The 14974-nt window shown below is 37.2% G+C and overlaps 1 protein-coding gene across 1 annotated transcript; it reads left to right on the top strand.

The window, feature by feature from the left end:
* Positions 1-983: 983 nt before the first annotated feature.
* TMX4 (thioredoxin-related transmembrane protein 4) lies at positions 984-14199 on the top strand (the record flags this gene model as incomplete). Its single annotated transcript, XM_010024932.1, has 7 exons — positions 984-1099; positions 5603-5648; positions 6707-6835; positions 7799-7844; positions 9948-10049; positions 12505-12568; positions 13916-14199. Coding segments are annotated over 7 exons (787 nt in total), but the record flags the coding sequence as incomplete, so codon positions are not given.
* Between the last annotated feature and the right edge of the window lie 775 nt (positions 14200-14974).

Genomic DNA, 14974 nt, shown 5'->3' with positions numbered 1-14974 from the left:
TGGGTAAGGAGCATGGTAGCATCTGTGAAGCACTGTGAGAAGTGGTGTATCTCTAGACCCACTACTTTTGCTACCAGAAATCTGCATATATACACTGCCCCAGTACATTAGCTTAAACCATGTAAAGGTCTCTTTTCATTTGTAAAAGGAAAAGTTTATGCATGGGCAATTGCCATGGCTCAGTTACACGCTATACCTAACTGTTCTGTTTCTTTAATATGCCAGACCATTGCCAGCTGCACAAGTTTGACACACAGTTTGTCAGCCAAGTTGGGGTAAAATACATGAAGATGGCAAATAGGGGGTTATCAGCATTTAAGCATTATCTCATATGAATCCTTTTGTATTAGCTGTTCTGTCTCTGTGTTGGTATTATCAATAACAACTGCCAACTTGGTTTGATTGTTCCAGTTGGTAGGGTAGAAAACTCAGCTCTTGAAACATTCTTTCTTATTTTGCTAAAATTAATCCTGGGGGAAAACCAAGGCTTGAGAAAGACATTCGGTCTGAGCAGTAGGAATTTGATGTGCACTCCTTTTAAATCTCAGGGTGCTGTCAAAAAGGGAATGTTTGGGTATATTGAGTAGTGGGCTAAGGCAAATGTAATTTCTAGAAGTTCTGAGGTGCAGGCCGTCCAAAGCAAAATGTTACATTGAAGGATACTGCTTTAGAGGACAGCCTAGCTTCAATGATTCAGATAGCTGCCATGGAAATGGATTTATTTCATATGCAAATAGAATATGTCACAAATGGTGAGGGGTTTGGATATGAATTTCTCAAATCTGTGGAGATCTGGTTTTATTTTAATAACATGAGGGGGAACATAGGGCTTGATAAAAAACCTACTTGATTGTCTTAGTAGACTTGAAGAAAAATGCTATTTTTTTCCTTTGTGATTGATGTGTTTTTATTTTCTCTGTACAATAAATGTGTATCTAGAACTGTAAGAATATTAATGTATTTAATCTGTCTTCCCTCTACAGCTATGCTCCTTGGTGTTCAGCTTGTCGACAGATTGAACTGACATGGGAGAATTTTGCAAGGGAAAGCGAACATCTAGATATCACTGTCGGAAAGGTGGATGTCACTCAAGAACCAGGTATACTATGAAACACTCTTTTAATGAAAGGGATTATTTAATATAAGTACCACTTAGTATCTGGGAGAGTGCCTTATTTTACTGGAGTACCTGGGATACCAGCCAAGTCAGAAAAGAGGTTTCTAAATCAAAATCATATTATCTGCATTTTGTTTCTCCATTGAGCTCATACCTGGGAGCATAAATTTATAAAAACTCAAAGGATTAAGGAACTAGGGGAGTGATCTGGCTTAATACTATATTAAAAGGGGCTTATTCTCTATTTTAATCTACTTCACTGAAAGCTGTTGCTTGTCTCATTCCTGTCTCCTCTAAACTATCTGCAGAAGAATCTAGTTCTGTAGCCTCCAGTTACAGAGCATTTCAGGGTGTGGTACCATTACCACAGTGTGAGCCTGCTTTAATAAGTTCTTAACTGTTTCCATGATGGTGCTGGAGGATTGTCTCGCTTAATTTTAGCAGTGCTTTAAAGTGAAGATGTTTTCTGTTGGTGATGCATATCTACAGATGTGTTTCTAAAAAGGGTTTCCTAACTGTCCACAGAAACATGAATACCATCTTATTTATTCCTTTAGTGACACCCTCCGAAGTTCTGAACACGTTTCTGTAAGCAGTACCAATATTGTTTAAACCTCCGCATCTCTTGGGAATGCTTCATGCTTGGTTTGGCTTTGAGGGGATAAAAGATTTTATCGGCAGTATCAAAAGACTGATGGAGTTAGGCAGAGATATTACTAGAATTAAAAGGCTAAGCTTAACTAATTTTTATTTTTAACCATATAAATGTGGAAAATGTGTCCATTTTATTAGTTGAAAACACACTGAACAAGTTAGCTTTGTTGAATTAACAGCAGGGAAATTACCTAAACTCTGGTCTCAGATAAGGCAATTGAAGTTCAAAAGAAAATGCCAACTGCTCTAGGCCTTGTATAGGTTACTGTTTTGTTAAAAGCTTAGAAGTATATAAAAACTTCTGCTGATGTGGGGCTCTCCTTTAGTGCATGTATTAATTTTAACAGTATATTAAACAGATTAGTTTAAATATTACTTTTTTTTTTTCATAGATGTAAACTTAAAGCCAACTTCACGTTAACAAACTGATTACTCTGGATTTAAGGCTGCAGATGGGGATTCATTATAATCCTATCCTGTTTTCTCCCAATTAGAGAAGGATTCTTTTGCTTATACAGTATTCAAATAAAAGGATTTCCATCTTGATTGTGGCATTTGGATAAGACTACCTTAAAAATGCACTTTAAGAAGCAAGGCTCTAAAAATAAAACACTTAAGGTCTCAAATTATTCTGCCTGCTAAAAAAAACTTGAATGGTGCTGTTGAGACCTGAAGGGGTCATGTACTTGATACTTTCTCTTGGCCTGAATTTTTCTGACTGCTGAGTGATGCCAGGTTCTTAATTTATTAGATGTGACTTTTAACCAGAAGTTCTTTAAATATTTGAATTTCTAATTGCTGAGACTCTTGACCTCTGAGCATGTTTGACTTCTGCAAGTCAAAGGACTGACCCAGACTGATGAATTTGTATCAAAGCATGTGTAATATGCCTGAAATATCCAGGTCAGCACAAGCATGAAAACTGCAGCCTCTTCTAAAACTAATGAATACCCAAACTGGAAAACAAAGATTTATTACATTTTTAACCTTTGGTGCTGATGTAATTTTGAAGGTATATGAACTCCTTGAGCTTTCCAATGTTATTGAGGTATTTTTACTATAGGTTTATGCTTCAGCCTTTCAGTTGGTGTGCTTAAGGGTTTTATCTCCTGTTCTTGCTTGCACCATGATACCTTAATTACCTTAATTAGCTTTAGTTATATAACCCCTTCATAAAATTGAAAGTAGTAAGAAATGCATTAAATGAGAAGAACACTGCTAGATGAGTGCATAAGATTACGCTTCCAAAATCTGCAGGAGAAAGTAGCCATTCATGGTGCTTAATTACAGCAGATGCCCAAAGATTAAATCCACCAGAACCTTAATGGATTCTCAGCATATTTTGGTTGGTTGATGTCTTAGTGCTTAGTCTTTCCTCATTTTTTTTTCTATTGAAACATTCAGTATTTCAAGAGCAAGTAATGGAGATGCTTCCAGATCTCAAAGTTCTGTATATTTGTGGAGTCTTCTTTAAGCTTTAAATCCCAACATTAACCTGTGATTTAAAACAAGCCTTCTTGGATCTTCCGCAATCTTCTTTGAGTAGTTATTGGATGAAAGCAACTGTATTTTTAGATTACATCTATATTCTCTGTGGATTTTAGGGGTGTGCATGTGCAAATATTGAAGGTTTTCTCCTATTCTAGAGTAACTGTTGGCTTCATAGTGGGCGTATGTCAGTGTTTGCTTTGCAAAGACAGATGCATATTTCAAGTTAACTACCTAGTTCAAGTTGTATTAAACACACACAAAACCAATTTACTATCTGATCTTAGGCTTTTATAGCTGGCTGCTCACAACTGGTTTTACTGATCTAAGGAGGTACCTTAGATAGGCAGCAAACCTCCAACTTAAGGTTGGGGATGGTTAGATGCATTTTGGCAAAAAGATTTTTATATTTTGTAGATGTCATTATTCATTCTGAGACTGTTGATAGTAGCTTTAGGTTAGGCTACTGGTAAGAGAGACTTAAACTAGGTAATTTTCTGTTTGCCTGACTAGCATTGTAAGAACTTCAGAGACTCTTTTCAGTGTTCCCATGACTCTCTGCTCTTAAGCTTATTATGTTCTTTATGGCTTTCCACCTAGGTTTCTCTTGTGCAGCTGTGCTGTCTGCTTGATTAATTCTACTGTTAACGTTTGTGTTCTTGTTTACTTTATATCTCCCTGTACTGGCACAGCTTTTAGCTGGTTTATAAAGTTTTCTGCCATTCTGCCCCTCATAGCAATAAAGGCAGAAAGCTGAAAAGTTGAGATGAAGATGGCTTCCTTTTTGGAACCTTGAAGATGCTTGCACTTAGTTTGATTTAAACATCTTAAGAAAACCCCTATAAACCAATGCAAACAACAGCAACAACAAAAAAAACCCAACCCACAACTGGTTTTGCCCTGTTCCATAAGGGAATTCACACTAGGAAAAACACTACTGAAACTTCAGGAAATACGTGACTTAGTTCAGTTTGGCTCATGTTTGTCTCTAAAGGCAGAAACTCTCTTGCTACAATCCTTTTTCCACAGCTTATTCCTGGTGCCAAAAGATGTTTGCTTTATTGAAAACCGAATAAGGACTTAATTTCCCAAAGGACTTTCACAGAACTTATAAAAGGAGAAGTTAAAGAACTGATTTGTTCTCTTTACTTTGATACTTTATATGAATGGCAGTTGCTGGCTAGAGGCCTTTAGCCCTTACTAATGGAGTTAGACCATTATATCTAGGGGTTATAATCTCTGAAGTATTTTTTTTTCCCCCAGATAAGCTCTTGTTAGTAGCACGTTTTTCATTCCTGCAGTCTTTAAATTGAATGTGTTGAATAATAAATGGTATTACTAAGCACTTAGGTGAGTTCTTCCTCTCACCTGCATGTTTTCTAATTGTCAGGAGGTGGTAGTGTCAAGTAGCTCTGGCTTTCTTCAGATTTGGGAGCAGAGTGGAGAGAATTACTTCAGCTGACAACTTAGCTAGCAGAGTTGTACAGCCAGCTTGCTTGTGAGATGTTTGGGAGCTTTTTGCTTTAGAGCTGAGGGTTTTGCAGTGAAGCCATGTGCTGAAAGATCTTCATTGGTGTACTTACTCCAGCAGTGAAACTGGAAGCACTTGCAGCTATGCACCTATTACTCTGTAGGAGTACTGAGTGCAAGGCTGGAGAGCTTCAAACACCACCTGCCCCTCAAGCTGCTTTTTGGTGATTTGGCTGATTTTGGTTTTTTTCTCTGTCCTATGAGTTATATTGTCACTCTTTAGGGTGATACTTGTAAAAAGATTGTTATGTATTTGCCAGTCAGTGGAACAGCCACTTTCAGTATTGGGGTCAATTCTAGTTAGCCTCTTGAAGCCCTGCTTCAACCTTCCTTTACCCTTTCTGCTGTCTTAAGTCATTATCATTGCTGTCATTTATTGTGGCCCAACTTTGTAGATGGAACAAAGGTCATCGGGATGAGACTATGCACAGACACAAGCACACAGCATCCTGGAATTATGGGTGTGTTAGTGTGGCTCTTTCTCTTGGTTGGAGGGGCACGCTGCTGGTCTGGTCAGAAACTTCAGCTGTATGCAAATGTCAGTCAGAAATCTGTGTAGGAAAACTACCCTGCAATAAACATTCTTCAAGGTCAGCATTTTACCTTAATTTGTTGACGGTATTGGGTGTCTTACAGTTTGTAGCATTTCTGAAGACAAACTGGTAACCCGTATTTACAAAATGGAGGCAAAAGCTATGGGCTGCTGCTTTCTAGTCTACAAATACAGATTTGTGAGTATTTATAGATAAGTCAGAATGCTGAAAAATTTCAGATTTATCTAACCGTTTGATGTGGTTTTTGTTCCCTTTCTAGGCTTGAGTGGTCGTTTCTTTATCACAACACTTCCTACAATTTACCAGTAAGTGTGTCGTACTAGAAACAGTTGCCTGTTTCAGTATATGTATTTTCCTATCCTGTCTGAACAGTGGCATTGAAGATGTAATGAACAACTGGCTTATTTCATTTTTGTCAATCTCTAAAACATTCTGAGGAACTCAGTGCACTTAATGAACAGAAAGTATGTGTTTTTAACTTAAGATGGAAGGTTCTCCTACAAACATTTTTGTACCTAAACTGGTGCTTTTTCAATCTGGAAACAATATTTAGTAGCATTTGTAAAAACTGGTGCAGGTTTGCAGTATTGCCTTCTAGAAATCTGACAATATGTGAGCAGACACGCTTGACCTTATCCAAGTGTCACTAGAACTTTTCATTTGAATAAGTGACTGCATAGGTTGCATGTAAAACAGTACAGAAATTTTCCACTGTTGTGCTGCTTCTGTTACTGCTTAGATCCTTCATCTATGATTCTATGATCTATTGACTCAGTACCAATATGTCAAGCTGTTGCCTCCTTCTAATCACTTATAGGGGAAAATGAAGGCATACTGACTTTTTATTTCAGTTCAGGTTATTGCTGAAGTTTCCATTGTATGATGAAGACCTCATGTGAGGTTTTTCTTTAGTTTAAGTGACTTTAAGTTCCCTGTTACCAATATCGTTCAAAACGGATCAGAAAAGATGTTTGCTGTATCTCTTCTCCAACAAGATGTCATCCTTTAAACGTTGAACCCTTTATTAAGTCATGGTATTATGAGTTTTAATTCTGAGTTATTTCTAAAAATGGTTTGTTTGTCAACCTCATGTGCTTTGTATTTGATGTAGCATGCATGAATATTGAAGAAAAAGAGCAGGTTTAATAGATGTCAAAAAGCTCATGCTGCTTAGAAACTGAGACCTTCCAGCATGGATTTCAGTTTCAAAGCATACTGAAAATGCTTGGGTGCTCAACTTTGAGCAAATCAAATCTATAGATAATGTATATGGGGATTTTGGGGTGGTTGGTTTTGGGTTTTTTTACCATAGATACAGTTTAAGGGATATTTGTGTTAACGCATATTTCTGGGTTTTTTTTAGTGCAAATGATGGAGTATTTCGCAGATACCGAGGGTCACGGACATTGGAAGATCTTCAAGGTTATGTTTTAGAGAGAAAATGGGAAGCTGTGGAGCCTGTGGCAGGATGGAAGTCTCCATCTTCTATAATGTAACACTTTGTTTTTATTAACAAGGAACATTTTTATAGCTCGTTATTCATTAAGGGTGCTATGTTGACAGCTTAAAGACAAAAGGCCTCTATTCCCTAGACATGTAGGCTTTGCAGAAGCAATCTGTATTGACAGCCTGCTTTTCAGTTTCCCACCTTTAAAAGCAGTTTATTTTCTGCATTTGCTTTTGTTCATGCCTGTGAAGGCTTACATATATCATCTTTGGGAATATATAAAGGAAAAAAGTTCATCCACTGAGCTTTATGTAAGTGTGAGTTTTGATATCTGCTGAGTACTGGAATTAAATGCATGTTTATGTAGATTATTACTTCAGGACTTGTGGCTACTTGGGGAAGGCAGCCCTTAGTTTGAAGGATTTGTGTGCCAGGAAGTCCTCTGTCCTCCTTTGAAAAAGGAAACAGTGTAGTGCTTACATAGTATATCAGAATTTGTTTTCAGAGCATTGAATTTGCTTTGAAATAGCATAGAAGGCTTGCATGAGATAAAAGGTGAACCAAAGATGTGAATGGCTGGAATTCCATTCTGACTAAAGCTATTATGTGTAAACCCCTGTCAAAGATTCAGTGAGTGCCCTTCTTTTTCATCTGAGAATGAGGAAGAACAGCAGGATATTAAGTAATGGGAAGAGGAGCTGCAGGGCTACATGCTGCTGTGAGATAGGAAGAGGCAGTTACAACTGCACAGGGTTAAGCTTTGGAAATGCTATTTCTTGATTATGCTCAAATGTCATCTTTCAGGTCGCTGTTGCAGTGTTTTGCATTGAGCTGGCTTAAATGAACATAATGCAGAGAAAATACATCTGTTTGCAGTAGTTTCGATCTGACAGTTACTAGGGCCTGAATGGCATTGAAAGTCTATAGAATCTTCTTCTGGTCTCTGGTTCATTGTGTATCTCTATTCCTGTCTCTTAGAATCTGTTCTTCTGTTTCCTTGTTTTCTAGGATGCATGGCATGGCAGGCCTATTTCACCTCTCTGAATATATCAGGGTAAGTAACTATGTGGTAGTGTTTCTCATACTCCCTTTTCATGCTTAAAATAATCTCTCTGGAAGTCAAAACCTAACTGAATATTTTTATTATCCTTTTATGACACTTAAATTTGCCTTACATTTACTGTACATTGGCTGTATAATATCTTTGCCTAGAATTCTGCAGTACTAATAGATTATGTCAAAAATGGCAGCTTGATTATATAGATTATTAATACTGAAATTACTGTTTTTATTATCTTGGTATAGTTAAAATGTCCAATCAAAGTGTGCTAACGGGATAAAGTAGGTTTTTTTGAGAGCTGATGCAAAAATGGCTGTAAACAACAGGAATATGTTTAGTATCTACCAGGTTCTCTCACTTAACACTATTCTTAAAGACTATATACAGGTTAATTTTCAGAGTTGTAAATCATGCTCTTCTGCAGTTTGTTTGCATCTAGTGTATTGCACAGGAGTAAGTATTAGACGTAAAGGAGAAATTTTTAGCATACATTGAATTGTGCTTGGAACTTAAACATGTTTCAAGAAACTTTAATTTGGGAGCTGTCAAAGGTTTTCCTGTAGCATGCAAACACTGGGAATTTTTAGACCTTTCCAGTTATGGTCAGGAGACATACTGCTCTTCCTTAAAATCTTCAAGCGTAGCCAAGATTGAGAGATTATATTTGATTGTAGTAAAATGTCTTAGTATTGCAACATGTGCTACAAAAAATTAATATAACAGAGTTTGTATCACTTCCAGGAAGTATCTAACTAACCCAGAGTCAAACAAACTTTAGTTGTTAGTTTTCCTGTGCAAGCCATCTTTGATTCTTTCTTTCACTGGATAATACTAACTTTTTATATGCTTTCTGTCATTTCTCTGCCATGGTTGCTGTGTAATGATGTTGTCTCTGTCTAGTTTCCTTCCTGAAAGATTAAATGCTCTAGGAAAGAAACCTTCTCTAATTTGCTTTCTGCTTTGATGAATATTACAGCTATACATTTCCTCAGTCTTTGTGCTGAGCTGTTCCTGCATATGCTTTAATAAATGTTGGAAGCTGTTCTGACATTTAAATATTGAAATTCCAGGGTCTTTTTCTTTAAACTTTAGGAAATGCTGATTGTGGTTTGTTTTCTAATGGATATACTCTTGGAAGAGGTCTGATGTTATTGTTTACTTCCTATCAGACTATCTGACTTGATATGATGTTCAGTCAGTTGGATTTGTAGGTTTGAATAACAGACTTCAGAGAAACCTTAATACTGTATTCAGGTTATTCTCTTTAAATTTATAAGTGAAATCACTCTAGAGTGGCTCCTTTTAAGAACTGCAGAGCTTATGTGAGAACTAAATGGCTTTATTTCAGATAATGAATGAATTCCCAAATTTAAGTATATATTTTGATCTTGAGCAGCTTTTAAGTGCCTACCACTCTGCTTCCCAGATGTAACTGTGGGGATGAAGCTCTGCATGAGGTTAATTTTTTCACTTGGTGGTGTGTTTGTGAAGTGGGAATGAAAGGACACTTGATTTTAACCTGATTTGGTTGCTTTTTTGGGTTTGAAAGTTATAGGTTACCTTTCTTAAATAACCAGTGTCATAGACTTCTATTAATGCTGTGACTGTCGTTATCATGGGTGCTTACTGTATGGTCTCATTTCTGCAGCACAGGCCATAGAAACAAATGCACAGGTTCATGCTGTTGGTTCATCATCAGACATTGTCTTTAACAACTGGCACCTTCTTACAGAATATTGGGATAAAGAATATTGTGGCTTTGAGGCTTTCTCATATGTTTATCCACAGTAAGATGGCATATGGCATCTTGAATGCCAAATATATTAGGAAGAAGGAATTGTGCATCCTTTGCTTAAAAAGCCTTTTAACGTGAACAATTCCGTGAAGAAAAACAAGCTTTAATGGTATCAAAAGATCTATAGTATGACATTTCAGGGTGACTAGGGCTTGAGAGAGAGGACTTGAGCATAAATACTGTTAAATGAAAGGTCTTAGAAGTCAATTTATGTATTGGTGACAGCAGTATAAATCGTATAAGCAGTATAAACACTACTGTGTTAGGTATGAAGTTATTAAGTATCTTCTTCTGATTTCCAGCAAATTCATAGCTACTTCACTGGCACTCTTGGAATTCATGTTTGGATGTCATATGCAATCTTCATCTTAGTTACTTTATTGATTGGCCTGTTCCTTGGTTTGGTAAGAAAACATTACTTTCTTTTTCTTAGTTACCTAGAACTTTTGCTTTGCATTAAATTGTGGAAAAAAAAAAAGAATGAACTTCACTGGCAAGATATACTGAAATATTTTATTTTAATGATGTCTTTCTTCTCCCTGGTATCCAGTGATACAACGAATGGGAATGGTTCAAAGCTGTGCCAGGGAGGTTTAGACTGGACATTGGGAAGCATTTCTTTTCTGAGAGGGTGGTGAAACACTGGACCAGGCTTCCTAGAGAGGTGGTTGATGCCCCAGGCCTGTAAGTGTTTAAGAGGCATTTGGAAAATCCCCATAAATAACATGCTTTAACTTGGGCAGCCCTGAATTGCTCAGGCAGTTGGACTAAATGATTGTTGTAGTTCCCTTCGAACTGAAACAGTCTAGTCTCTTCTATTAAAATTCTCTAGTGTTCAGTACTGCAGATCCACTCTCCAGTGTTGTTACTTACATCTGATAAGGGTTAAGAGACTGGTTCACTCAAGTAAGTTAACCTTCTTATGAAATTCATGTTTCAATTTGGATTTCTTTAGTTCATCCACTAAACAAGTGAGTTTTATACCAGCCTCTTGTATCTAAGACTTTTGTACTTAAAGACTGAATGCATGTGATCAGAATCGTTTGAAGACTTAAAATTTCTAAAAACACAGGCTTGATGGAGAGATTATTAGCTGGAGTGGGATTGTGCTTGTGGGAGTTAGCAATGTAAGTGTGCTGCTGCACTCTTACTCAGAGGGATGGAAATATTTTTTAAAGGCTTTGAACATTGGGGTTTAAGTGATTTACTCTATTCATGGGCATAGCTTTGTGGTTACAGCTTGGTTTTAATGAGATGTGACTTCACTTCCCCATGATCTTTTGGTTTGACTTCTCATTAGTAATTGAAAAATCTGACCTCTCTTGCACCGGAACTGTTGCGTTCATGTATCAATCGCTAAAATATCAGGAAGGTTTTTCAGACAAAAATCGGCTATGTATGCAAATATTAAGGAGCATATCCTGAGCCCTCTTTTGTTTCATCAGTGGAAACAGCCCAAAGTTGCTTTACCTGTGGAGATGGGATTATTTTCTTTCAGAATATTTGAATGGCATGGCTCTGTGACCTCTCAAATGTCAGTATTAAATGAGAAACTGAGCTGGAAAATGAGATGTAGATGGAAATAGAGGTTTTCAGGTTAGATATAAGGAAGAAGTTCTTTACTGTGAAGGTGGTGAGGTGCTGGAACAGGCTGCCCAAAGAAGCAGTAAGTGCTCCATCCCTGGCAGTGTTCAAGGCTGGGTTGCACAGAGCCTTGGGTGACATGGTCTAGGATGAGGCGTCCCTACCCATGGCTGGAACTGGATGATCTTAAGGGCCTTTCCAGCCCAAACCATTCTATGATTCTTTCAGACTAGCTGCTTGGTCCACAAGCATGTTCTGCAACTGCAAAGATGGTTTAAAACAGTTATGCTGGTAACTGGTTTAACTAGCTGCTAAATTCATGTTTGAAGTGTAAAAGTTGTTTCTAGCACTTGGATCTCTGACCTTCAGCCCAAATATTAGTGAAACAAAGGAAAATCAGGGGTGTGTTTCTCGGTAGTACAGGGAAGTGATTTTTCAAAGCAGTGTGTGTACACGTTTTTATACATACGTGTACACATTTTTTTACATATGTGTACAGAATTGTTCTGTACACATGTACACTGGAAGAGTCTTTCATTATACAATTTAAACAGCTGCATTTTTCTTTATTTAATCACCAAATGAGTGCAAATTAAGTTGGTGTAACTAGGAGCAAATGAGTATAAAGATTTAAAACAAACTTTCCTTCTTCCTTCACTTAAAAATAAAAATAAAAAATGAAAAAGCTGAAAAAATGTGAAGTTAATCTCAACTTTTTCTAAAAAGCTTTTCAGTGATTGAAATGTATCTTTTTTTAACATGGTATCCTCTGTGTCTCTTTATTCCCTTTGCAGTATTCTTAGCATGTGACAGTGAGACAAATAGCTTGTGTGCATTTTGAGTTCTGCTTTAAATAACAAGCACAAAAGGTGGAAGTGCACATCTTGTGTTGGAGAGCTGGGGTAGGGATATAATAACACCCTGAAATAAATAAAATCTTGATCAAGATTGTTTCCTAAGTTTTAAATAAATAAAAATCCTCAGCTGTGTTCTGGGCCTCTCTTCTTAAGATGCCGGCACTTCCAATACTGAATAAATTTAGGGAAGTAGGAGGCAGCAACTCTGTAGTAGAAAGCAGAGAATGTTGGTTGGTACACACTGAGAAAGCACTTTTTTCAGTGTTTTTATTTAGCTCTTATCTCTGAGGAAGATAATATAATTTTCTAAGTTTTATTGTATGTCTGCCTTAAAAGGATGAGTAAGAAAATAGTTAAAAGCGCAGGAATTGTTGGGATGATCTGCTACTAAATATCCTTCCTTTTTATCTTTATGCAGATACTGGTTTTGATTTCAGACTGCCTTTGCCCATCCAAGTCGAGTTACAGCACTGAAACATCTGGTAAGAACTCTTAAGTGGGTGAGATACTGTAGGTTTAAATTAAACTTGTAGGAGCGAGGGCAATACACTGTCAAGAACTTAGATGTGAACCAGTAATCCTGCTATTCATTTTAGTCACACTGACAAAGATTGATATGTTGAGCTCTAAAATATTAATATCAAAACATCCACCTGGAGGATAGCAAAGCAGAAAGAAAAGAAACCCCAAACCCCAACAGTAATTTGCTCTAGCTTCTAGTCTTGAAGGAAGATACTTTAGTTTGTGTATTTTATGCAGGTGCATATTCACTAGACCTTTTTGCATAGATATCAAAAGCTTGGCAGGACACTTCCCCGTCCTAATATAGCTTCTAGTCTTGAAGGAAGATACTTTAGTTTGTGTATTTTATGCAGGTGCATATTCACTAGACCTTTTGCATAGATACCAAAAGCTTGGCAGGACACTTCCCCATCCTAATATAGGGAATATTTTATATTAGGAGATGAAACATTCTGAACCTGTAAAATTGTCTTCATGATTGGTTGTTGGGGAAAGGAGGAGATGGAGGGAATCAAATGAATCCAGAGACTGCAGGTGTGGGGACAGGGGAAGGTGTTGCATCTGCTTAAAATAAAAGAACAACACTCATCTTCCTGATCTTGGTGGGAGGGTGCTTGGTGCCTCCACAGGAGGCAAAACCTTGCACACAAAATACTCTCTTGTCAGCACCAGATGTGTGTTAAGCTCCAGAACACATTTTGGTAAGTTTGCGTTAAGTGGAGTCAAAACTTAATGGTAATTAAAAATCTATTTTGTAGTTGTGTACATTTCTGTGTATTTGCTGTGAAGATGAAGATGCATCTGTGACACTTGCCAGTAAGGCTTTAGCCAAATCTAGAGTTCTTAAGTGTCCAAAATCACCATCTTCAAAATCTTACATGTTCCTCACTATCAAAAGAAACTCATCTGTGCATACTTGAGCAGCATGCTGTCCAGTTGGCTTGTTGACTCAGTAGCAGGTCTTACCTGAAAGAGCTTACCAGTATCAGTAATCCCTTTCTTGAAGAGGTATAATTATCAAACAAATCACTAGGGAGTCAAGCCAAGTTGCTCTGTCTTTAGTTTGTAACATGGTGGAACAAAATGAAAACTATCTTTGCTCAATATGCAAGAAAAACAAATGAAAATGATAGAGAAATACTACTGAAGATTTACTTGAAGTAGTTGAAAAATAAGGAGAATATGCAAGTTTTCAATAACAATGTTCATGAATATTCTGGGTATGTACATAGTGCTGTAACTTTAAAAGACATTGTTCTGAGATTCAGTGTAACTTCAGTATTTGAAACTCTTCTTTTGTTTAGAAGAAGCAATTACAAAGGATAATGTGGAGAATGCTGCACTGGAAGAACAGGAGGAGGCTGCAGAGCTTTCCGCAGATGATGCAGAAGGCAATGCAGACGTAAAAGATGTCTCAGATGAAGAAGATGCAGCAAATTCAAGTGCTGATGACTCACAGGAGGATTTAGCACTTGGAAAAGAATCGGGGGAAGAAGAAATGGAAGACATAAGTGAACAACCTTTAGCTGCTTCAGAGACTGAAAGCTCAGTAAGACAGCGTAAAAGTCAGGTGGCTGATAATGGACTGTAGGGTATTTTCAGTAGTGTATTTTGTACACTTGGACCAAAGACATATCAGACCCTGGGTCTGAAGCTGAAGCTTACACTTGAGTTGTCAGTTGTGTTTACGCAAAACCTCTGTGGGTTATTTTTTATTGTTTGGGGTTTGTTTTTTTTTTTTTTTTTAAAGCTAATGCTTGCTTACTTTGTTTTATAAGCACATTTGCTGCGTGTTGTATAACTTTAGCCATGACAATCAAAATAAGTGTATCTTACCTGTTTGAAGTCTTCTAAGAGAAAAGGGGCATATAAGTCTCAGTTCAGCAGCTGTAAAATGGTCATCTGTGCTTGTGTTCTGTAAGTGTTGACCTAAGCAAGATCAGGACTTTTAACTCTTTACAGTAGCTTGTTAGGACTGTTACTTTTCTGTCTGAATGTTTATTGTTTCCAGAAGCACTAGGTAAGTGGTACGGTAGTGAAAGAAGGCACCTTACTAGTCTTCTACGAAGAGTTGTGTACAGCGGGTTTATTTTTATCACTTTCAACTGAAGCACCTTTCTCTTTCATTTTTATTAATGTTTGTTTTGGAAGTTTATCATACAGTGTGCCCCTGGGTTTTCCAGTTGTTGGTAATTCAGAGGCATGCTGCACAGCTCAAGCTTGTCAGACGAGTCTTTTGACCCAAGGAGTTTAAGTAATTGAAAACCTCAGGCTCTGAAAGAATGGCAGCTAAATGTTTAAAATATGTTTGAACTTTTTAAAAGGCTTCAAGGAAATTGTTTTGGTCGGGGGATTTTTGCCAAAGC

This window comes from Nestor notabilis, unplaced genomic scaffold (genome assembly GCF_000696875.1).
Source record: "Nestor notabilis isolate BGI_N333 unplaced genomic scaffold, ASM69687v1 scaffold15322, whole genome shotgun sequence".
Taxonomy (NCBI): Eukaryota; Metazoa; Chordata; class Aves; order Psittaciformes; family Psittacidae; genus Nestor; species Nestor notabilis.
Note: the sequence above shows the minus strand (reverse complement) of the source record. Positions and strands in the feature narration are given on the sequence as shown.